At 35.0% G+C, this 25,584-nt stretch overlaps 3 protein-coding genes across 3 annotated transcripts; 1 reads left to right on the top strand and 2 right to left on the bottom strand.

Moving 5' to 3' along the window:
- The first annotated feature begins 841 nt into the window (after window positions 1–841).
- LOC113080333 (uncharacterized) lies at window positions 842–2,337 on the top strand. The gene is made up of 3 exons (XM_026252501.1): window positions 842–1,072; window positions 1,176–1,360; window positions 1,505–2,337. Exons 1-3 carry the CDS (start codon window positions 992–994, stop codon window positions 2,277–2,279), a joined length of 1,041 nt encoding a protein of 346 aa, XP_026108286.1. The 5' UTR covers window positions 842–991; the 3' UTR covers window positions 2,280–2,337.
- A 1,084-nt stretch (window positions 2,338–3,421) lies between these two features.
- On the bottom strand, window positions 3,422–4,160 carry LOC113080337 (G2/M phase-specific E3 ubiquitin-protein ligase-like). The gene is made up of 2 exons (XM_026252504.1): window positions 4,016–4,160; window positions 3,422–3,682 (listed from the first exon to the last, which is right to left on the bottom strand). Exons 1-2 carry the CDS (start codon window positions 4,158–4,160, stop codon window positions 3,438–3,440), a joined length of 390 nt encoding a protein of 129 aa, XP_026108289.1. The 3' UTR covers window positions 3,422–3,437.
- A 2,787-nt stretch (window positions 4,161–6,947) lies between these two features.
- Window positions 6,948–8,107, bottom strand: LOC113080338 (uncharacterized). The gene is made up of 5 exons (XM_026252505.1): window positions 7,801–8,107; window positions 7,607–7,699; window positions 7,296–7,418; window positions 7,087–7,164; window positions 6,948–7,007 (listed from the first exon to the last, which is right to left on the bottom strand). The coding sequence occupies exons 1-5, from the start codon at window positions 8,074–8,076 to the stop codon at window positions 6,948–6,950; spliced, it is 630 nt and encodes a 209-aa protein (XP_026108290.1). The 5' UTR covers window positions 8,077–8,107.
- Window positions 8,108–25,584: the final 17,477 nt, after the last annotated feature.

A 25,584-nucleotide genomic window follows, 5' to 3' on the forward strand; every position in this document is an offset into this window, starting at 1 on the left:
AAAAGCAGTTTGGCTCAACTGAAAACTCTAATAGACGCAAATTTCCATGCTGGGGAACAGAGACGTTTCTCTGTCAGGCGCATTAGTTCAGGTGAGTCTATCACTATATTCATGTTTTATCATATGCATTAACATTAAAGGGGAAGTCCGGCCGTTTTTAACATCTATGGTTTTCAGAGGAACACGTGAATGCTTTACTTTGCGCGGAATGTTTAAACACAGAGCTCTACTCTGCGTTTTTTTTTTTTTTTATGTTTAAGTCCATTTACTAACTTTTTTATATAGAAGAATATATGATCATTTAACATGGGCCATGTTAGATTATCATATATTCTTTTGCCATAAACAGTATAGAAACCATAAAATAATTAGACCACCATTTACTTGCATTAAGCAACTCTATTGTTATTTTTATAATTAGCATTAATATAATTGTTATATAATGTATTGCCACACTTATATAGCCTATGTGAAATATATTCTCAGAAAACTGAACATTTGGCGTTGTCAGTCTTTTATTTGTGCTTAATGGATAAAACAACGGCGCCGCGCATTTATGGCTATACTAATTAGAAATAATTCTTTATGTTTATTAATATTTGCTTATTTGTGCAATCATTAAATGTGTTGGTCTTACACCACTGTTATGTCCACTGGTCACAGCAATAAATATTTGCAATTCCACAAGTCTCTCCATTTCCAGTGTATCTATTCTATTCATTAACAATATGCTATATCAGTGCATGTATGAGAATTGGTATGATGATAAATTACAAAAAATAAACAGTCCAATGCTGCTTAAACGCTTAAACTTAGTTGACTTTTTCTTTTTGTAGGGAGAAGAGGCCGACCAGCCATTGATGTTACCAGAGAACACATTGAATTTCTGCTGAAGCAAGGCCATACAATTTCAAAAACTGCTGAAATACTGGGATGCTCCTCATCATTTTTGTACAAGAAGTCAAAGTTGTTGGGTATACCTGTTAGAAGTATGCTGTCTGCAATAGATGATGGTGAACTAGAACAACATGTGAGGCAACTTCAGAGCCAATATCCTAATTCTGGAAATGAGGTAATTGGAGGTCTTCATCTTTAGGCTGTATTTAATTCACATTTGTGTGCTATTGTTTTGTGAATATCATGCCAATTTAGATATTTTGACAAATCTGTTGCAGATGATAAGAGCCCTGTTGCGTGCACAGGGTGTGCTTGTTACACGGTCCAGGGTGCGTGAGATGTTGACACGGGTCAATCCTACTGCTGCTGCAAGGAGATGGAGCCAGACAGTTGCAAGACGTGTTTACCATGTACCTTACCCCAATAGTTTGTGGCACATTGATGGGAACATGCGTCTCATAAGGTTATTATTACCATACTTGTCATACTTTTTTAATATTTTGAAAATAACTTCAGCAAGTAAAAAAAGTTTACAGCTATATTGTTTCCAGACGACTGTCAATGGTATTATAATCTTCAAGTAATATTTGTTTTTCAACCTTTCTAGATGGGGTTTTGTGATTCATGGTGCAATTGATGGATACTCCCGTCTGATTACTTACCTCAACTGCAGCACAGACAATCGTGCCACAACAGTGCTTTCTCAGTTTTTGAAAGCAACATGCCTCTATGCCCTACCATCAAGAGTCAGATCTGACCATGGTGGTGAAAACATCCTTGTGGCTTTATTCATGCATCTAGTTCAAGGACTTGAACACAGAGGATTCATAACCGGACGATCAGTTCACAATCAGAGAATTGAACGCCTTTGGCGTGATGTATTTTTGCATGTGTTGCAGCACTTTTACCTTATGTTCTACTCCTTAGAGGATTCAGAGGTTCTAAACCCAGATGATGATGTCCACAGACTTTCACTGCATATTGTTTATCTTCCTGAGATTCAAAAAAGACTGGAGCAGTTTAGACAGGCCTGGAACCTCCATCCGTTGCGAACAGAAAATAATCACACACCATCTCAACTCTGGACAGAGGGTATGCTCAAAAACATTGCAACAGACAGCACAGCTGTCAACAATGTCTTTGGGGAAAATCCCTACAGCGACCAAAACATTGATGCCATCCTAGCACAGTATGGAATTCAAACACTGCCTACACTTGATGAGGAAGAGTTCCCAGCTGTTAATGTAGAGCCACCTCAACTCATCCTCACTCAGCAACAACAGACATCTGTACACAATGCAATCCAACACCTTTCTGATCTAAAGTTAAAATATCAGGCTTGCTGTACTGCTATTATCAGTATTTTGCAAACACAGGTATAGTCCAATTCCAAGCCCAGAGACAAAAGTTAATTGGCTGCATCTATTATCCAGGACTGAAAGACATTAAGTTTAAACCTCTTTAAGTTTTATTTTCGGTTAAAATAAGGTGGTATGGGCAGTGCAGCTGATGGAGCTAATGCCAGGTATGCTAGATTTAGCACACTTTTGGTGCTGTGTTATGTTTTTTTTTGTAGTACTGTTGGCTGACAATATTTGTATTGTTCCTTTCTACTCCCGTGGTGTTATAATTTGTAGAAAAAGTGGAAAAGCATCTAATTAGTATGAATGAGATTTAAAATGTTGAACAAAACTCTTAATGTATTAAAAACTTTAAACATCTTAAGGTAAAATGGAATATTAGTTAAAAGACAAGATTTAAAAATGCATGAAAAAGAAAATTCAATATGAATCCTTGGAAAAATGGAGAAGGATCCAACTATTTTGAATGGGGATTGAAAAGATGAATAAAAAATTTGAATAAACTGGTAATGTATGAAAAACATAGAATGTTTAATGGCTTGAATGAGAATTTTAGATTAACAGTGGAGGAGAGAGGTTTAACTGCCAAAAACACCCTAACTTCAATCCACTAATCGGAACAGAGACCGAGTCGTGATGGGGACAGTTTACTATGATAAGCAGTTGAGGTTGACATCCAGCCAGACTTTTTGTTTGCCTTCTCTGTATTCATTAACATGTACATTAACCAAACATACTGGCTGTTATGAGTGATTTCAAACTCACTGAATTATAAGCCCAATAATTTCTTACAGTTGGTTAATAAAGGATATCTAATTCATTAGATCAACCTCAGTGTCATCATAGTAAACATGAACCATAAGCCCAATATGTGTCTTGTAAAATCTAAAGAAAAAAAAAAAAAAAAAAATACATTTTCAAAACAAAGATAAACATAACTTAAAAATAATAATAAATAAAAAAAACTACACAAGTTTGAGCTAGCTCAAAAAGCTCAATATTGAATAACCGCCATCAACTGAATCGAACTGTTACTCATGCAAAATGAACAGGATTACTGCACCTACATTTTTTGTTGAAGTGACTTGCTTCAACAGCATTCTGTTCAATAACTTTCAAGCAGAAACATAGCTCAAGTGAAAACTGAATTTCCATTAATACGTTTTACACACAGTGACATCATGCAAGTCCAAAGGTTGGAGCTTGCAAAATTCCCTCAATCATGTGTTGTTTGAAGGCTTCATAGGAAGAGTGCAGTGGCAGGCGGAGTACAAGAATACAAGTATTTGCTTCTGGGAAGATTCTGTTGCCCTCATGAAGGAACTGAATTTGTGGACGGTGTGGAAATCCCAGTGGAGGCACTGTTGAAGCTCCAGATGTAAACTCCAATACCTTCTCTAGGGTGACTGGACTGCATTCTCCTTCTGTAACACAAGAAAGTGGTGAGAAACACGCATGTTGATTTTATGTTAAGGCCATAACGTCTAGCCCTAACCTTTTGTATGCGTTACTTTGGAGCAATTTGCACGCTGACAGAGGACCACAAAAGCCTCAGTCAAGTACATTTTTGGTAAAATATTACAACACAATATGAAAAGTTTAAGGGAGCTACCCACGTTCAAACAACCAGACTTCACAATGTCACTTCAACTATTGCATTTCAGCATTCATTTTCCTGCCAACTAGGACAACATAAGGACCACTAATAATGATATTTATGAAGTCTGTTAATATAACTTGTACAATAAATAGCATACCTTCAATATCAATTAACCAGTCACGCCAAAAGCATATTGTCATGTTTTCTCGGTCTCTCCTGTTGCTGCCTTGCACAGAGAAGTCCACATCAAATAAAGTGCATAGGTCCTTCGCCTGCAGTGGAATCTCCTCACTGACAAACATGTAGTAGAACACTGCTGGATTCTTCCTCAGCTCCTCCAGTAAACCAAGTGTTTTTAACCCCTCAACAAACCTATAAAAACCATTTTAGAATGTGTGAATCGTCCTGGGCAAATGACGGTTTCATTTTTCAGACAGGTAAGAGAGGTGAGGCACTTACTGGTCCAGGGCAGTCGCCAATCTTCCATTGACGAAGAAGTCTGCAGCTGACTGGACAAGGGAGTCCTTCTCCTCCAGGCTGGACACATGTCTTAAGGCACCTATAATGCTGAGACTATCTGCTGCCTCTGCAATTGCGCTGTTCGCCTCTCGGACTGTTGTTGCTTCCTGTATCTAAAAAGACAGACAGAGAAAAAAAAAAAAAAAAAAAAAAAAGATAGTGAGTGGCTTGTAAAGATACCTTCCCTATATAAATTAGATGTTTAAGCAATAAAGCACTCGTGTTCATGAGAATGTTCATAGATATCCTCATGGCTGTGGTTTGGCCGCAGCCATGAGGCTGAAGGCCAAGTGACAGAGGTAACATGAATACGTTTGAAGCGATTCATAAATAATAGAAAATAAGGCTGTGTCACTGTACTGTACATTCAATGTATAACAACTTTCTCCTGCTTACTTTTATTAACTGTTCCCTGAAAGCATGGTCACAAACTTCATCCACCCTGGCCGGTGGTGTTGGTATCCCACAGATTTGATTGAAAAGTCTTTCGGAAAAGAAATGTGGACCGACTCCTCCATGGACCACACACACAGCAATCATTTTTGCCACCCACATGTACAGTTTAGTCTGCAGAGCTAAAATGAAAGAAATAACAGTAAAATCTTGCTCTGCTGTAATGCTTGTTAATTTAACACCTTAAAATGCTATGATTAATATTAGTGCTACTACAAATAACTTTTTATTGCACATTTCAAAACATGTTTCAAAAAGGTGATTCAGTACATTAAAGAAATGAAGAACATGGAAAAATCCTAACCAAGAGTTAACAAATTAAGGCAAAATAACTAAACAAAAGACGATACACACAAACACATGAAGAAACCTGCCCAATACATAAAAAACAAACAGAATAAACAAATCAGACAGGAGAGATAAGGGAGCAATCATGTTTCAGTGATGTACATTTCTAGAATTGTGCCAGTTGAAGGAGTACAGTCCTAAGAATTTGGGCTTCCCTACCTTGAGTATCAAGAGACAACTGCCGGTCTTTCTCGTGTCCCTCAAAGATATTTGACTGGTGGACGGCCCTCATCAACAGCCTTAGGTACTCTCTTGTCGGGCCGCCTTCATCAACTGCCCCTTCACCATTGTCATCTTCATCCACAAACACAACATCCAATTTTGCTTCAGGGTTGAAGAACCTACGCTTGAATGCCCGCAGGCTACAAAGTAAAACATTATCCCTGCACACATTTATTTGGTTGCTTGTTGGACAGAATCTCCCATCAACTTTGCTGACCATTTTTTTCAATATGGTCTGTAGATCAATCCTGCAAACAAAGAAGTTCATGCATTTTATTTTAACCACCTGATTAAATGTAAAATGATATAGAAAATGAAACATCTACATACACTAGAAAAATATAAAATCAAGTTAATGAGAAAAACTCACTCATCCACAGGTCCTCCGAGGTGATGTGTTGATACAGGAGGCTGATTTTGTGAAACCGACTCATCTTGTTCATCAAGAATAATGATTGGTTCTTGGACAGATGAAGGAGAGAGTGATGGTTCATCATAAAGAGTCAGGATTTCTTGTGGTTGTGAGAACAGAGTGAGCGGTGGCTGGGTGGAGGGCTCAGGCAGCAGAGGGCGGGTGGAGGGCTCAGGCAGCAGAGGGCGGGTGGGGGGCTCAGAGAGACTTGGCTGGGTGGAGGGCTCAGGCAGCAGAGGGCGGGTGGAGGGAGCAGGCAGCAGAGGGCGGGTGGAGGGCTCAGGCAGCAGAGGGCGGGTGGAGGGCTCAGGCAGCAGAGGGCGGGTGGGGGGCTCAGAGAGACTTGGCTGGGTGGAGGGCTCAGGCAGCAGAGGGCGGGTGGAGGGAGCAGGCAGCAGAGGGCGGGTGGAGGGCTCAGGCAGCAGAGGGCGGGTGGAGGGCTCAGGCAGCAGAGGGCGGGTGGAGGGCTCAGGCAGCAGAGGGCGGGTGGGGGGCTCAGAGAGACTTGGATGGGTGGAGGGCTCAGACAGTGATGACTGACCGTGAGATGTATGGTGTAGGGCATAAGCTCCATTTGGTTGATCTGAGAGAATTTCCTGAAGACAAACATGCATAATACATGAGCTTGCACAAATCAAAACACATTCAGTTTTCATTCGAGTCAGGAAATAAAAATGCAACACATTTACCTGTACATCCTTATTTGAAAACCAAAGCACATATAGAGTTGAGGATGCTTTAATGCCATGATCCATTATTGACCCGGAGGAACTACTCTCAACTGATCTTGATGATGCAGCTTCTTGCACCACAAAGATTTCACTGGCAATATCATCTTGTCCCACAAAGTCAAACAAGATCTAAAAAGATGTGAAAGTCAAGTTTTACAACCCATTGAACCACTGAGAAGACACTTGATATTTTCTTAAGCTGAACACACATCACCTGGATTGGCTCTGACAAACGGAATTTCCTCATATTGGTGTGTCCATTTGGATATTTAAATTTGATCAACACCCCATCTGAGGGTTCCTCACATGCAGACATTCGCTGACGTCTTGCCTCAATAGCCTGAAATGTGATCTCATTAAAAAAATAAAAAAAAAAACTTCCGCTAGTTTATCAAACTAATTTATTATAGACAAACCTTTTGACGTCTTTCCTCACAAGCCTGATAGACTAGTTTCTTCCTCTCCTATTAAAATACCACATTAAAATGTACACATGCATTATGTAAGAGAACGTAAACCATACATAAAACTTGGAAGCATTACCTTCTCCTGATCCACCAACAAACTTGTATTATACTCCTGGTCTTGCTGGGCACGTATTGCTCGCCATTCTTGAAGAGCCTAAAGCAAAAAATAATATAAAATGAATAAATAAAATAAAAAAGGCATTGCTCACAAATCACCATTAAATAGTAGGCTACAGGCACATAAAATTAATAAATACTATTCTATACAGTGTCAAAATTGGTTACCTGATTTGCAACCACACTTTGAGCTTGGGTACTCTCAGCCACAGGCGTGGTCTCATCTTGTACCGGAGCAATTGAGAGTGGTGGGAATGAATTTATGGATATGGCAGAGGATGTGGATGCCACCTGGTAGTACACAGAAAATCCAAATGATTTCACCTTCAGCAAGAGAACACACACACTCATAGTGGAAACAAAATACATCATTAGAAAATATCCATAGGTAGAAAAATTACACACATATACACATCCAATCTAGCTTTTAAATGTTACACACACACCACTACAAAATTCATAGTGGACATAAAATGGACCTGATCTGAAACCACTTGTGAGGTCTCATCTACTGCTGGAGCTGCGAGTGGTGGGAATGAATTCAGGGACATGGCAGAGGGTGGTGATGTTACCTGACCATAGAGAGGGTAACTTCAGTTATAGGTATAGACATTACAGAGAACACATTTATATGATTGTAGTATGATATAAATCCCTGTGTATAATTCCATACCTGCAACACAGTGGCTCGTGGCACGATGTAAAGCCTGCTTTTGCCAACAACAGCTTTAAGTTCCTTCACAGAACTAACTTGCAATTTCTGGATCTTGCGTCCTTTGCCTGTCCTTGCCAATTCAAAGCCTACCAAATTTAAACTGATGCGAGGGTAGCTTTGGCAAACAAAGTTGTTTAATTCAGATAAACTCCAGTTTAACCCAATCTTTGAGTTGGTTCGTCCGGCCTCCATTGACTCGTGCACAGGTTTTCCTAAGAATGGAAGTGTAAACATCAGTATAATCGGTTCCTAGTGGCAAAGTAACATTCATTAGTTGCTACAAGATCTTTCAGGACTCATATTTTCAGACATAAACCACAGTGTTGCCAAACCCAAAAAGTAGATATGTGTGACTACCACAGTTAACCTAAAATCATTTGTGTTTCTACTAAGTTTACAGCTTTGAAACTAAACGAACCCTACACTCCTAAGAAAATTGCATATGAAAGAAGAAAGAGCCTGGTCTCACTCACACGGCAATCACACATTTGACCATATGTGAAAGAACATTAACATACAATATACGGTGTAGCTTACGGTCTGAATGCACCACCCAGATCCTCACACTAACCATAACCACCATTGACTAACTTCAGATAGCTGATGCAAAAGGATTCATTGGGAGGTATTCCTGGACACTTTCAAAGTGACGCCTTGGCATGAGAAAGTGTTGCATAGGTGTAACTATTAAAATGGCTACATGGAAACTTATGGAAATGCATCAAAGAGTAAACTTCTCTGCAATATTTCTTTAAAACAAATGCTAAGTGTATAAATAGTTTCCCAATTCCCCAATATAGACACAGTATAACAAATCGGACCATACAGGCTCAAGCAAACATAAAATCCAAAGCAGCTCATTCCATAGCTTTCTTTGCAAGAAGGTTAGATAATAAGGTGTAAAAGTAAATAAAACAATTCTTATCTGCTTCAATCTCATGTTTACCTAATCCATGTTTAGCCAGTTCCTCAAGTTCTGTTGTGGGGGGCAGAAAACCATTATCTGGCCCTGGAAGGAGGAAAAGTTTTGCTTGCCAAATAGGGTTTTCTCTGCGGCCACCAGATCCTTCTGTAAAACACAAATACATAATGGTCAGCAGTGATTCTTGGTTAAAATGTTCCTGTGCGCCTATTTATGAGAGAGATTCACACTAATACACTTTAATAATGATGCTGACATGCATGATATTCTTGTGATTTTAAATGTACAAGACTATCTATGAAACTTTCCATGTTATCATGTCATGGAAGCTGATCTTTAAACACAATTTTTTTTGTTTCAGACTCAAACAATAGGGGAGACTTTTATTCTTATGAAGATGTTATTGAACTATATGGTTTAAATGCATCAAAACAGAACTACATTAAGCTTACAATGACTATTTGAATATGAATGTCCCTCAACTATAACTCATATATATATATATATATATATATATATATATATATATATATATATATATATCTTATGATTTAGTTATTATTGTCATCACTTCAAAAAAAATCCCCTCCAATAAAAAAGCTTTACGTTTTATAAATGTAAGCTTTAGTTTTTCCTTTTCTCTGTATCCCCACGTCCATGGTTCTGTATTCTGTAAAAAAAAATAAAAAATACGTGGGGTAGCCACATACTGTGCTAACAAAAAAAACGTCTTTTAGGCAAACTCGTTGTACACGAACAATGTTTTCAATACTCGAGTTCATGTGTAGGGACCCTTATAATACTACAAGCAAAGTGTCATGTTGTGTCGAGCCTTCTTGATATTTGAAAAAAAAAAAATAGCCATTTAATGTGTATTTGCAGTAGTTCTAGCCCCTAGCGAACCCATTCAAAAAGTCATTAGACCGTGAAGACAGTTAATCTTAAAAGTACAGTTTTTGTCGTCAATATCATTTTAAATGAACGTTTGACTCCAGTACATTCACACAAAGACCCTATAATGCATTTTGGCAACTGTTTTGCTTTAAGTTATTAAACAACTACCCCGAACTTCTGATAGCACATTAGCAAATATGATGTTAAAAAAGAAAAAAATACCTCGAACACGATGTATTCGCCGGCGAAATAGTCGTCTTGTTGTGGAAAGTAAGGTTGAATCATTACTCGCCGCCAGCTCCTGTCTTGCACGGGCTGCAGCATTAAAAAGACGATTAAAAATTGCTTCGCCAGCTGGCTGCTCCGACATGGTGCTAATCAGTGCTAATTACAAGTTAGCAGGTGCAATTTGAATGATTAGAACAACACGCTCTGCTCCCGCCTAAAGTGCGATGCGGGCCTAATTTGCATAAAGATATCTGCAACGTCATTTCGCCTAGTCAAAACTCTAATTCAAGATATCTGTAATTACATTTTGACTAGGCTGAATGAAAATTACAGATATCTCAAATTTCAGATATCTCTAATCAAATTTCATTTCAAGATATCTATAACTTGATAATAGATATCTACAATTAAATTATGACTATCCCTAACTCCAGTTTGAGATATCTACAATGCCATTTTGATTAGTCATAATTCCAGTTACAGATATCTACAACGTCATTTCGCCTAGTCAAAACTTAATTTAAGATATCTGAAAAGGAACATGTAGATATCTTGAATTGACTTGAATTAAAGATATCTTGAACTGGAGTTATGACTAGTCAGAATCAAATTGTAGATATCTCAAACTGGAATTACAGATATCTACAATTCAGTTACAGATATCCGTAATTCACAAAGTGGATATCTGCAACTGAATTGTAGATATCTGTAATTATAAACCCCATACAAATGAATGGTGAAAGTGATGTCATTTGTCCTAGGAATAATATCTTTAAGGATATCTGAAATTACAATTATGGATAGGAAGAATGTAGTTGCGGATATCTGAAATGTTCTTTTTGACGAGGCAAAACTGAAATACAGATATCTGCAACACACATCCAGTCTAGCTTTTAAATGTTAAAACGGCTTTCCATAAACAATGTTAATCCTTGATATCAATTATTTTTAACCTGGGAATGCCAATAGGCAAGCCAAATTAACTTTTATTCATTCGCAGGATATGTATTTTGATATCAACAATTCAATTTTCACTAGTCAAAATGTTAATTCTTGATATCAGGAATTAGATTTCTACTAGTAACAATTGCTATTTTTGATATCAACAATTCAATTTCCACTAGTAACAATGTTAATTTTTGATATCAGGAATTAGATTTCTACAAGTAACAATTGCTATTTTTGATATCAACAATTCAATTTTCACTAGTAACAATGTTAATTCTTGATATCAGGAATTGTATTTTCACTAGTTAAATGTCACCATAGGCTTCCATTCAAATTTAATTGTTGATATCAAGAATTGCTTTCTTACTAGTTGAAATGCCGACTTCACATATCAGAAATACAATTCTTACTAGTAAAGACCTTTATTTTTGATATCAGTAATCATATGGTTACTAGTAAAGACGTCTATTCTTGATATCAACAATTTAATTCTTGATATCAACAATTTAATTCTTGATATCAACAATTTAATTCTTGATATCAACAATTTAATTGTCACTAGTGACAATGTTCATTTCTGATATCATGAATGTGATTGTTACTAGTAAGAAAGCCATTTTAGATATCAGAAATTATATTGATATCAGAAATAATTTTTCAGATATCAAAAATAACAATTGTAACATGTTGAAATACATTTACTGATATCAAGAATTAACATTTCAACTAGTAACAACTAAATTGTTGATATCAAGAATTCACATTGTTACTAGTAACAAAGTAATTATTGATATCAACAAAGGCAGTTGATATCTGAAATTGTCCTTGCAACTAGTGAAAGTAGAATTACTGATATCTTAAATAACATTTTAACTAGTAAAAATACTTTTACAGATATGTAGAAATGCTATTTATACATGTAAGAATAGCTATGGTAATGAGATCATGAATATTAATGAGATTTTCGACACTCCTTTTTCAGCATTTGCCAAAGATGGCAGAAGAATGTCCACGTGCAGAAACGGCTCCTCCTTTATTTATTTTTGTCAGTGAAACTTGAAAAATTATATTATGGCTGGATTCATTTGTAAAAAAATGTTGTTAATTGTAAAAAAAAAAAAAAAAAAAAAAAAAAAAAAATTACATTTATGCTGTTTCCTTTTATTGGCCACCAAGTCCTTCGGATAATTAAAGGAAAAGTGAACAAGGCATTAATTTAGTTTTTAAAATAACTTCATGTCGCTTTTTCAGGTGTTTATTTTTGTTTTTATTACACATTCTTCTAATACATCAAATAAAAAATACATCTAAAGGAAAAAAATATAACAGATAACAATGCATCATACAAACGGTTTACTGGATTTTTTTTTTATTTTTATTTTTTTTGAATATCGTTGGCTACATGAATGAGTCGTGTCCTAAAAGGAATAATTTTTCATATAACATGTTATCCGGTTCTTGAAGCATCGGTGGACAAGAGGAATGGTATATATATGTACGCTGTTATACAAGCTGTATACTCACTACTTTACATTATAACAAAGTGTCATTTCTTCAATACTGTCATATGAAAAGGTATAATAAAAATACGAAACGTGTGAGGTGTACTCAAAGCCAGCCAGTCCAACAATCCGTACAATCTGAAATGTAAGACTCTAGATAAAAAAAGCAAAGTACTTATTTTTATTACATCCACAATCTATACAAGCGTTCCAGTTATACCTTGAAGTTATAGTAATGCACAGAACCGATTAAACAAGGTACAATTCACAATGACGGTGAGAAAAAAAAATACATGTTTTATTAAAAGAATCATTCTGAATAATTCATACATGACAAACAGCTGAAAATGATAATAAATACAAACACAACTGTATAAATAAAAGCGGAAAAAGATTAGAAACATGCACATCAGCACCACACTCTATTTAGCATAACACCGCCTGCAATAGGCTGCTGGGTGAACTGGAATGTAGTAACATATTCCTAGTACACAGAGTCCACATATTCCACATAACCATTTCTCTCTAAATTGCTTTCGATATATAATCGAAAAAGTGTCTTAAATAAATGTTAAGTAATATAACGTCATAAGTCTGGTTAATTTGAAATTAAATGCCATGCAAACGGTAATTTTCCGGAGCTCCTACAACTAGCCGTAACCTTACACAATATCCATGTTATTTTTCACTTTTCGATAATTTCGTTTTATTGAAAATACATGCATTTCCGATGAGATACGGGACGTGAAAAGGATAAAGAAAGAGCTCGGCAAAAGGCGGAATCGAACCCGGATCCGTCGGGTCAAAACACATTTGCTTGGCGTTTAACCATCTGCGCCATAGCAAACTATAGTATCCTAATGTCTTTTGGCATCCTTGACAAACACTACCCTACGTTTGTAGGCGGAGTTAAATAGTCCCTGTCGAAATAAAAACAAAATAATTATTAAAAATAGCCTACAGGAGCTTTTTATTTTCACGAGAGGGCAATCGAATGTGCCCATTCTCTTTTGTGCTCTGAATCTTGAAGTTTATCCGTCATAAACATTCATAAAAAATCAGGGTATCTTCCGTCCATTTCAAATCCGTTTACAATTAAAAAACAGAAAACGAAATACTCCAGAGGATTCAAGTGAGAGAACATGAATTCAGTAACGAGAAATTGAAAAATGGCTCGTTTGTTCGTTATTCCATCTAGGTTAACAAACGGAAAATGAGTTTTTGACTTGATTTCTCATTTTGTCGTTTGGGGATTAAAAAACGGTTTATGGCTTCAATATTTCATTCGCACTTGTGGGCGGAGCTGAAACGCCTTTCATCTGATTGGTCGAATCGCTCCGCCTTCAGCTCGGGCTCTACATTCTTTCAGGCAGAATAAGAGTCTTATAGGCGTAATGTCTGAAATGCCGCTCACTGTTAATTAACATAATATTTGAGTCAGATGTTGCTGCGCACATAATTCGTGCTGCTGTTGCTTGCAAGTCACCCCTTTAAATTATTTCTAGGTTATAGTATTGTATGAATATTGTCCCACTGATAAATACAGTGCAAATAGTTCTGTCTCCATAGATAAAAGTAAAGTGGAAATAAAAATCAATAATAGACTGAATAGTTCCATGATAATATGTCTGTAACATTTACCTCTCTCGTCTTTTAAGTCAAAAGGCACTAGACATTAATAATTAATTGTGGAAATTAATATAGTTAAATTTATTGAATAAATTAGAATTTTTAATTTTATTACAAACTAAATTGAATGATGTTTCTCTTTTAGTCTTCTTTGTTGGCCTTGAGAAAGCCAACATATATTTGAACATAATTATTATTATCTATTATGAGAGTAATTGAAATCGACTAAAATTTTAATGTTTCACCAAATTCAGCTCAGATCTTCAGACTCGTCTGACTCGTTGCTGTAACTGGTCAGACTTTTTCCTTCTCAAAAAATCCTAGCGACTTTCATTATATGAGCAATGAAGGTCTTACACTTAATGTCCACTAGAGGGGGAGACAGTATTTCTATTTACGTAAGTTTAAATGACAAATAAAAACATTACCATGAATATGCCATATCTGTGTAAAACAGGTTCTTCAATGATAGATGGTGTGGTGGGGGGTATACCTTAGCCAAATTATAGCTGTATAATAGAAAACAACATTAACTACTGCAGCTGGTGCCAAATAAAAATGATTATGTTTTGGAAAACTGCAAGTCAAATGTACTTGCACAAATGACAACCCCTTATGCGTTGTTGGGGACGTTTTCGTCCAATAGAAGTTGAGCCTTATTTTGGCCACAACTTTCTCTGTGTTTCAGCTAATGGAATGATTTTTGGTGACAAATCTTATTTTTACATATATTTTGGGAAAATGCTTGAAAAGTTTCAAAAATCAACAGTACACTGTGGGCAAATTCACTACCCTTTTGTTATGTTCGGGATGAGGCTTCATATACAAGTCAGAAACTAAGCTTTTTTTGCACAGGCCTATCTAAAGGGTTGATGGTCCCACCTAGTGATCAACTGTAAAAATAAAATTTTTTACCTCTTCCCAAAAGGGAAAACCACAAACAATCAAGAATGCATGATTATGTGTCATGGCTTTGCAATCAAAAGTGTCATTATAATGGAAGTCAATGGAGCAAAAAACAGCCACCAACAATAAATTAGGGAAAACAATAAATAAATCTAATGCTGCACAAAAACTAAAAATGCATCAAAGCCAATCTTGTTACTAATTTTTGACATGCCCAAGACTGTGATAAAAAAAAAAATCCAGCCACAATTACTTTTATATTGAAAATAAGTCATTTTGTTATTTTTTCCCCCTAAATCAGTGACATCATTTATGAACTTGGCAATTAAAGAGTTAAAATCTTGGATTTTTTTAAAAAACATTTGGTAGTTTTGATCAGGACTGAGGTTGATGAATAGATTTATGCAAAAAAAATATTGACAAAAAAAATTATCTGATACATTTTTATAGCAGTTTAATTGAGTGGATGTTTTCATCCCGAACAACTCGAAAGGGTAGTGAATTTGAACAATGCACAAGGGATACATAATAATTTTTATTTGGCACCAGCCGCAGTTAATGTTGACAGCTAGCAGGAGTTTGATGGGGTGCAAGGTTTGTTTTGACCAATGGATGGAGACCTCAAGGCAGTGGCCTAAATGCTTATCTGAAGATTTTGTCTTTATAGATTACAGTTTACATTGTACTTATTGAAGTTCACCTCTGCATGCAGACACCCAACTGTAAAAATGCATTTATAGATTTAAAACCTAGTCCTGAACCTGGAGAACCATGTTCTGCCGAGTTCAGTTCCAACACACTTGCTTGGACATTGCTACTGATCCTGAAGACCTTGCTTAGCTTAGGTGTGTTTATTTGGGGTAGCTAAACTTTGAGGACACTGGCCATCCAGGAGGAGGACTGAGAGTCCTGACATTAGCTCTTTACATTCAGTGCATGTGATTTATCAACACAGAGTACATCTTAAAATGTACAGCTCATGAAAAATAAAAGTTCTAGATGGACAAACATTAAATGCATAAACCAGTGTGAATAAAAAATATCTTAAAATAAATTTGGAGGTAGGTTGAAAAAGCCAGAATGGGAAGTTTTAAAGTACAGCTTGAAGTGTGAAGTTTATTCTTGTACACAGATATGGCATATTCATGGTAGTACACATGGAATTAATGTATTTATTTGTCATTTAAACTTACGTAAATGTAATCTAGTGGACATTAAGTGTAAGACCTTCATTGCTCATATAATGAAAGTCACTAGGATTTTTTGAGAAGGAAAAAGTCTGACCAGTTACAGCAACGAGTCAGACGAGTCTGAAGATCTGAGCTGAATTTGGTGAAACATAAAAATTTTAGTCGTTGTCAATTACTCTCATAATAAATGATAATAATGTTCAAATATATGTTGGCTTTCTCAAGGCCAACAAAGAAGACTAAAAGAAAAAACATAATTCAATTTAGTATGTAATAAAACTAATATTAGGCTACTAATTTATTTAATAAATGTAACTATATTAATTTTCCCAATTAATTATTAATGTCACACACACACCTACCTAGTGCCTTTTGACTTAAAAGATGAGAGTGGTAAATGTTACAGACATATTAACATGGAACTGTTCAGTCTATTATTGATTTTTATTTCCACTTCACTTTTATCCAAGGAGACAGAACCATTTGCACTGTATTTACAGTGGGACAATATTCATACAATACTATAACCTAGAAATAATTGGGGGTGACTTGCAAGTCACAGCAGCACGAATTATGTGCGCAGCAACATCTGACTCAAATATTATGTTAATTAACAGTGAGCGGTGGTTTCAGACACTACTCTTTTAAGACTCTTATTCTGAAAGAATGTAAAACCGAGTTGAAGGCGGAGCGATTCGACCAATCAGATGAAAGGAGCGTTTCAGCTCCGCCCACAAGTGCGAATGAAATATTGAAGCCATAAACCGTTTTTTAATCCCCAAACGACAAAATCAGAAATCAAGTCAAAAACTAATTTTCCGTTTGTTAACCTAGATGGAATAACGAATAAACGAGCCATTTTTCCATTTCTCGTTATTGAATTCATGTTCTCTCACTTGAATCCTCTTGAGTCTTTCGTTTTCTGTTTTTTAATTTAAAACGGATTTGGAATGGACGGAAGATACCCTGATTATAAAAGGTTGCACTCGTCATTAAATTATGCACACATCCAAAAAGGAGTTCATTGCTATGCACATATCCAAAAAGGAATTCATGATAACTAAAATAACAATTTTTACTAGTGAAAATGTAATTTTAACATGTAACAATTAAGTTAAAGATATCAAGAATTATGTGTATTACTAGTTGAAATTTCATTTTTGATATGATAAACGCATTTTTGCGTTTCTGATGACCTCATTTGTGATATCAAGAATACGTGTCGTTACTAGTGGAAATTCAATTGTTGATATCAAGAATTGACGTCTGTACTAGTAACCATGTGATTACTGATATCAAAAATAAAGGCCTTTACTAGTAAAAATTTTATTTCTGATATGTGAGATCGGAATTTCAACTAGTAAGAAAGTAATTATTGATATCAACAATTAAATTTGAATGGAAGCCTATGGTGACATTTAACTAGTGAAAATACAATTTAATACAAAGGCTCCTCCTTTATTTAATTTATTTTTTCGTTTAAACTTCAAAATTATATTATGGCTGGATTATTATTATTATTATTATTTGTTAATTGTAAAAAAGTAAATTGATGCTGTTTCTTTTTATTGGCCTCCAAGTCCTTCGGATAATTAAAAGGAAAAATAAACAAGGCATTCATTTAGTTTTAAAAGTGACTTCATGTCGTTTTTTCAGGTGTTTATTTTTGGTTTTATTACACTTTCTTCTTATACATCAAATAAAAAATAAACAATAACCAAAAGGAAAAACATTAAAGGGGATAATGCATCATACAAACGTTTTACAGGACCTTTTTTTTTTTTTTTTTTTTGTATTATCGCTGGCTACATGAATGAGTCTTGTCCTAATATGCATTATGAAGCAGCGGTGGACAAGAGGAATGATAAAGTCTATTGAACCTCTTTCTCATGTCTGTCTCAGCCATTTCAATGTTATGAAAGCCCATGAAACCTTGGGCTTGGATTTCACCAGAGCTTCACATTTTGCCACTGGAGTCCTTTTCCAGATCTTAGAGACCTTGTGCTCTTCCACCTTCCATTTGAGGATGCCCATGCTTGACCAATCCATCACCTTTCACCTCAGCTTCTTTAGCAATGCAGAGGTTGTCTTGAAGGTGTGTTTGGGGTTGTTATCCTGTTGAAATACTTCCCTGTGGCCCAGTCTCCAAAGGGAGGGGATCATGCTCTGCTTCAGTATTTCACATTACATGTTGGTATTCATGGTTCCCTCGGTGAACTGTATCTTCCCAGTGCCGGCAGCACTCATGCAGCCCCAGACCATGACATTTCCACCACCATGCTTGACTGAAGGCAAGACACATTGTCTTTGTACTCCTCACCTGGTCGCCGCCACGCCACACGCTTGACACTATCTGAAGGGAATACGTTTATTTTGGTCTCATCAGATCACAGGACATGGTTCCCGTAATCTATGTCTTTAGTCTGCTTGTCTTCAGCAAACTTTTTGCAGGCTTTCTTGTGCATCATCTTCAGAAGAGGCTTCCTTCTGGGACGACAGCCCTGCAGACCAATCTGATGCAGTCTGAGCACTGACAGGCTGACCCCCCCCCATTCCTTCAACCTCTGCAGCAATGCTGGCAGCACTCATACGTCTATTTCCCAAACACGACATCTTGAAATGATGCTGAGCACATGCACTCAACTTCTTTTGTTGACCATGGCGAGGCCTGTTTTGAGTGAAACCTATCCTGTTAAACCACCATGCTGCAGCTCAGTTTTCAGTGTCTTGGCGATGTTCTTATAGCCTACGTCATCTTTATGTAGAGCAACAATTCTTTTTTTCAGATCCTCAGAGAGTTCTTTGCCATGAGGTGCCATGTTGAACTTCCAGTGACCAGAATGAGAGAGTGAGAGCTATAACACCAGATTAACACACCTGCTCCCCATTCACACCTGAGATCTTGAAACACTAACGAGTCACATGACACCAGGGAGAGAAAATGGCTAATGGGCACAATTTGAAAATTTTCACTTAGGAGTGTACTCACTTTTGTGGCCGGCGCTTTAGACATTAATGGGTATGTGTTGAGTTATTTTGAGGGGACAGTAAATTTACACTGTTATACAAGCTGTACACTCACTACTTTAAATTGCAGCAAAGTGTAATTTCTTCATTGTTGTCACCCATTTCTGTCAAGCAAAGAGTTTGAAAAATATATTTTTGGGTCAAAAAATTTTAACTATTGTTGTTTGAGGTAGGATTTTCAGTAATAAATGACAAAAATCTCATTTTCATCTTTGAAATTCTCTAGTTTATTGTACAATTTTTCACTCATACTTCCTTTATAGACATATTGTGTGCATGCTTATGGTAGCTTAGGGTCTTCTGAATCCATTGATACCAAATACATGGTGGTCCATCCTCATTACATATGGTTTGTAAGCTGAAATGTAAAAATAGAGAAAACGGACCAAAAAGGGCTTAGTCCCCTAAGGGTTAAGACTCATCTTTTTCGCCCGCACTTAACCAACTAATTCTAGCACTTTTCTTTCTTTTCATATTTAATAAAAAAAAAAACCCTGGCTTTGCGTTCTGTTCTAGACTAACTGAGACTTATCATGGCACTTGTATACTGTTTTTGTTCTCTTGTTGACCTGACTGGTTCTATTGTTCTCATTTGTAAGTCGCTTTGGATAAAAGTGTCTGCTAAATTATTAAATGTAAATAAAACTGAAAAAGGCTTAGAAGAATCCTTATAATCTAAAAACTTAATACTACAGCCTTAATCTTCCAGTTGAATTGGCTGATAGTTTAGAATTTGATTTCGGCAGGGGCTATTTGAATACAATGAATTATATTTACACTAAGTGAAAATAGCATATTTTATAAGCAATAGATTCTATTTACACTTTTTAATAAATATGAGTATTTTCTTACAGTAATAGTTTGATGCTGTGAATGCTACTTAGTGCAAGTAGTGACCAATATGTGCACCTCATTATTGTTGTAGGCCACATTATAAAACAGTATAGGCTACAATAATATGATAGTCTATTGAGTGTAAATTATAATTTTTATTTACAAATGATTAAATGGACACTGCCCCTACAACTAGCCCGAGCATTACAAAATATCCACGTTATTTTCCACTTTTCGAAAATTTAGTTGAGTTTTATTGAAAATATTTGCCTTTCGATGTGATAGGGGAAGTGAAAAGGGTGAAGGAAGAACTCTGCAAAAGGCGGAATCGAACCCGGATCTGTCGCCTCCAAAAGCAATTGTTTTGCGCTCTACCATCTACACCACAGTAATCGATGTCCTACACACGTCTTTTTGCAGTTTTGACAAACACTACTTAACGTTGGTAGGCGGAGTTAAATAGTCTCTGTCAAAATAAAATAAAAATAATTATTAAAAACAGCCTACAGGAGCGTTTTATTTTCATGAGAGGGCAATCGAATGTGCCCATTCTCTTTTGGGCTCTTTATTTTGTCGTCTATCAGCAATAAAAATTCATAAAGGGTTGCACTCGTCATTAAATTATCCACATATCCAAAAAGGAGTTCATTGATATGCACATATCCAAAAAGGAGTTCATGATATCTAAAATAACAATTTTTACTAGTGAAAATGCAATTTTAACATGTAACAATTAAGATAAAGATATCAATAATTATGCGTATTACTAGTTGTAATTTCATTTTTGATATGATAAACGCATTTCTGCATTTCTGATGACGTCATTTTTGATATCAAGAATACGTGTCGTTACTAGTAGAAATGTAATTGTTGATATCAAGAATTCAATTGTTGATATCAACAATTAAATTGTTGATATCAACAATTAAATTGTTGATATCATGAATCGACGTCGGGTACTAGTAACCATGTGATTACTGATATCAAAAATAAAGGTCTTTACTAGTAAAAATTGTATTTCTGATATGTGAAGTCGGCATTTCAACTAGTAAGAAAGCAATTCTTGATATCAACAATTAGATTTGAATGGAAGCCTATGGTGACATTTAACTAGTGAAAATACAATTCCTGATATCAAGAATTAAAATTGTTACTAGTGGAAATTTAATTGTTGATATCAAAAATAGCAATTGTTACTAGTAGAAATCTAATTCCTGATATCAAAAATGTACATTGTTACTAGTGGAAATTGAATTATTGATATCAAGAATTAACATTTTTACTAGTGGAAATTGAATTGTTGATATCAAAAATAGCAATTGTTACTAGTAGAAATCTAATTCCTGATATCAAGAATCAACATTCTAACTAGTGAAAATCGAATTGTTGATATCAAGAATTAACATTTGTTACTAGTGACAATTAAATTGTTGATATCAAGAATTAAATTGTTGATCTCAAGAATTAAATTGTTGATATCAAGAATCGACGTCTGTCCTAGTAACCACGTGATTACTGATATCAAAAATAAAGGAGATCGTGAATATTAATGAGATTTTCCGACACCCCTCGTTCTAGCGTCAGCATTGGCCAAAGATGGCAGAAGAACTTCCACGTGCAGAAACGGCTCCTCCTTTATTTATTTGTGTTGTTTTGAAACTTGAAAATTATATAACCGCTGGATTCATTTTTGTAAATCGATGCTGTTTCTTTTTTTTTTGGCCACCAAGTCCTTTGGATAATTAAAAGGAAAAATGAACAAGGCATTCATTTAGTTTTAAAAATAACTCCATGTCCTTTGTTCAGGGTTTTCTTTTTGGTTTTATTACACTTTCTTCTAATAGTCTACATCAAATAAAAAAAAATACAACCAAAAGGAAAAAAATATAACAGGTAATAATGCATCATACAAACATTTTACTGGACTTTATTATTATTATTATTTGGAATATCGTTGGCTACATGAATGATAAATAAATTTACACTGTTATACAAGCTCTACACTCACTACTTTACATTGTAGCAAAGTGTCATTTCTTCAGTGTTGTCACATGAAAACGTACAATAAAATATTTACAAAAATGTGAGGGGTGTACTCACTTCTGTGAGATACTGTATATTTAATCAAGTTTGTTTTATTGGGGTAAATGATCTACAAGCATTAAACATTTCTACGACACTAATAATGTTAAACTACTGTTGCTACACTACGGTGATACACATTTATTGCATTTATTTTCAATAAATAAATCCTTATAATCTGGCTCCCTCTAGTGGTAATCCATCTAAACGTAATATCACAGCCTTCATCTTCCACTTGAAATTGGCTGATAGTTTAGAATTTGATTTTGGCAGGGGCTATTTGAATACAATGAATTATATTTACACTTAGTGAAAAAAGCATATTTTATTAGCAATAGATTGTATTTACCCTATTTAATAATATGAGTATTTTACAGTAATAGTAGTTTGATGCTGTTTGTGCTACATAGTGCAAGTAGTGACCAATATGTGCACCTCATTATTGTAGTAGGCTACATTATAAAACAGTATAGGCTACAATAATAACATATTGAGTGTAAATTATAATTTTTATTTACAAATGATTAAATGGACACCGCCCCTACAACTAGCCCTAGAATTACACAATATCCACGTTATTTTCCACTTTTCGATAATTTCGTTGAGTTTTATTGAAAATATATGCCTTTCGATGTGATAGGGGACGTGAAAAGGGTGAAGAAAGAGATCGGCAGAAGGCGGAATCGAACCGAGTCCGTCACGCCAAAAACCAACTGTTTCTTGATTTACCATCTGCGCCACAGAACACATGAGAAAACAAGTGGTTCTGTATATTATTGTTTAACACTACCACACGTTGGTAGGCGGAGTTAAATAGCCTGTGCCAAAATAAAAACAAAATAATTATTAAAAATAGCCTACAGGAGCATTTTATTTTCATGAGAGGGCAATCGAATGTGCCCATTCTCTGTTGGACTCTTTACCTTGTCGTCTATCAGCAATAAAAATTCATAAAGGGTTGCACTCGTCATTAAATTATGCACATATCCAAAAAGGGGTTCATTGATATGCACATATCCAAAAAGGAATTAATGATATCTTAAATTACAATTTTTACTAGTGAAAATGCAATTTTAACATGTAAGAATTAAGTTACTGTTATCAAGAATTAAGTGTATTACTAGTTGTAATTTCATTGTTGATTTAATAAACTTATTTCTGCGAGTGATGACGTCATTGTTGATATCAAGAATACGTGTTGTTACTAGTGGAAATGTAATTGTTGATATCAAGAATTCAATTATTGATATCAACAATTAAATTGTTGTTATCAAGAATTAAATTGTTGATATCAACAATTCATATGTTTAAATGTTAAAACGGCGCCAAAACTATTACAGATATCAAAATGCATTTGTTACTAGTTACAATTCTAAAATCACATATCAGCTTTGTATTTCTTACTAGTAGAAATATAATTTTTGATATCAACAATGACATTTTTACTAGTAAAAATGTGAATTCTTGATATCAACAATTTAGTTGTTACTAGTTGAAATGTTAATTCTTGATATCAAAAATGTAATTGTTACTAGTGACACTGTTCATTTCTGATATCTGAACATGTATTTCTGATATCAACAATTGGGAGGGTAATTTCTGATATCTAAAATGGCATTCTTACTAGTAACAATTACATTCATGATATCAGAAATGAACATTGTCACTAGTGACAATTAAATTGTTGATATCAAGAATTAAATTGTTGATATCAAGAATTAAATTGTTGATATCAAGAATTAAATTGTTGATATCAAGAATAGACGTCTTTACTAGTAACCATGTGATTACTGATATCAAAAATAAAGGTCTTTACTAGTAAGAATTGTATTTCTGATATGTGAAATCGGAATTTCAACTAGTAAGAAAGCAATTCTTGATATCAACAATTAAATTTGAATGGCAGCCTATGGTGACATTTAACTAGTGAAAATACAATTCCTGATATCAAGAATTAACATTGTTACTAGTGGAAATTGAATTGTTGATATCAAAAATAGCAATTGTTACTAGTAGAAATCTAATTCCTGATATCAAAAATTAACATTGTTACTAGTGGAAATGTAATTGTTGATATCAAAAATTCTTATTGTTACTAGTGGAAATGTAATTGTTGATATCAAGAATTAACATTGTTACTAGTAAAAATTGAATTGTTGATATCAAGAATACATATCCTGCGAATGAATAAAAGTTAATTTGGCTTGCCATACCCGCGTGTCCTGATGTGAGAATGTCTGATTCATCAGTAAAGGACAGACTTTTACCTCACAACTATATATCCATGACCAATCAGAACACTGTTTCCTGTTCAGAATGTTTTTAAAAAAAGGTTACAAATAGCTGTGTCTCATTTAGAAGGCAACGTCCTTCGGAGGGCGCATTCTAAATGAGACACAGCTATTGTTTCAAAGCATTGTTTCACAGACTAAACTACTCATTTGAACACAACAGTGTCAGAGTATATCGTTCATTATTTCCATTCGCAGTTCAGAAATAATGGGTGGAAAAAGTTAGATACATAAAATGAAGGTTAAACGATGGCGTCAAATAGGTATTATACTGATCCTAGGAAAGAGGAATTTGGAGGCGTCCATTTCCGTAAATCACAACCAGATGTTCCCTCTTACTAAAACAAAAACATTTCTGTTTGGTCAGGATCTAGATTACTGTATAAGATTTATAGCGTCATGTTTTATAGCGTCATGTAAATTGATTAAGCTGACAGAATTATATGAACTTGATCTAAAACAGTTTAATTCAAGACTCAAATGTGCTGCATTTTTGAGCTTCAAGGCAAATTGAGAATGTTGAAACAGCCAGTTAACGTTTAACCATGAACAAAGTCTACAAGCAAGAAAGATCGTAAATGAAAAGAATTGGAGTCACATCACGTGAAAGTGTCTTAAAGGGGAGAAAGAGAAAGCATTCTGCACAGTGTTCTGGCTGCTGAAGACCGTCGTACTACAAGTAAGTTTTAAGACGTCATTGATTACAGTTAGTGGTATGTGAATGAACAGTTAATGTTTTTTTTTTTTTTTTTTTAATTATGTATGACGGGTATTTTTTATTTTATTTTTTTTAAATTCGCTTTTTATTTTCCTGATGATGCAAAATCGAAAGTAAGTTTACAGTTAGGCGGGAAAGCACGTGGTGAATGTTTCTAATGTCTTTTAATTTGATTCAAAAGAGAATGTAATAAATCACCATTGATTAAGGAGAATGTTTCAGTTCACTTAGCAGTTGAAATTAATAAAATGCATTCTGACGTAATTATCCAACGCTGTATAATAATTGTTAATTTGTTGCGTAAAAGTGAGTCCAAAATATATAAAACTGCACAGAAAGTTCAGTTTCCCCCTCTGTAATATTTCCAATGCTAAAATAATGTAAAAATGATGTAGTTGTGTTTCTACATCTATAGCTATATATTATGAAGAGTTGTCTGAAATTGTTACACTACAGGAAATGTAATAGGAGACTTGTTATAGCACTTATATATCATTGCTCTTTTGTTGTTTTTGATTGCTTCCATTGTCCTCATTTGTAAGTCACTTTGGTTAAAAGTGTCTGCTAAATG

The sequence above is a fragment of the Carassius auratus genome, unplaced genomic scaffold, assembly GCF_003368295.1.
Source record: "Carassius auratus strain Wakin unplaced genomic scaffold, ASM336829v1 scaf_tig00030951, whole genome shotgun sequence".
In the NCBI taxonomy this organism is placed as follows: Eukaryota; Metazoa; Chordata; class Actinopteri; order Cypriniformes; family Cyprinidae; genus Carassius; species Carassius auratus.

Excerpts from the sequence above, each read along its gene's own strand:
- LOC113080333 (XM_026252501.1), top strand. The coding sequence starts at position 992 with ATGCTGTCTGCAATAGATGATGGTGAACTAGAACAACATGTGAGGCAA. Across the intron at positions 1,073-1,175 it reads ATCCTAATTCTGGAAATGAG|ATGATAAGAGCCCTGTTGCG; the intron begins GTAATTGGAGGT and ends AATCTGTTGCAG. Across the intron at positions 1,361-1,504 it reads GGGAACATGCGTCTCATAAG|ATGGGGTTTTGTGATTCATG; the intron begins GTTATTATTACC and ends CAACCTTTCTAG.
- LOC113080338 (XM_026252505.1), bottom strand. The coding sequence starts at position 8,076 with ATGTTTACACTTCCATTCTTAGGAAAACCTGTGCACGAGTCAATGGAG. Across the intron at positions 7,419-7,606 it reads CACAAGTGGTTTCAGATCAG|GTGGCATCCACATCCTCTGC; the intron begins GTCCATTTTATG and ends GTGTACTACCAG. Across the intron at positions 7,165-7,295 it reads AAAGTGTGGTTGCAAATCAG|GCTCTTCAAGAATGGCGAGC; the intron begins GTAACCAATTTT and ends TTTTTGCTTTAG.
- LOC113080337 (XM_026252504.1), bottom strand. The coding sequence starts at position 4,160 with ATGTTTGTCAGTGAGGAGATTCCACTGCAGGCGAAGGACCTATGCACT. Across the intron at positions 3,683-4,015 it reads CTGGTTAATTGATATTGAAG|AAGGAGAATGCAGTCCAGTC; the intron begins GTATGCTATTTA and ends CTTGTGTTACAG.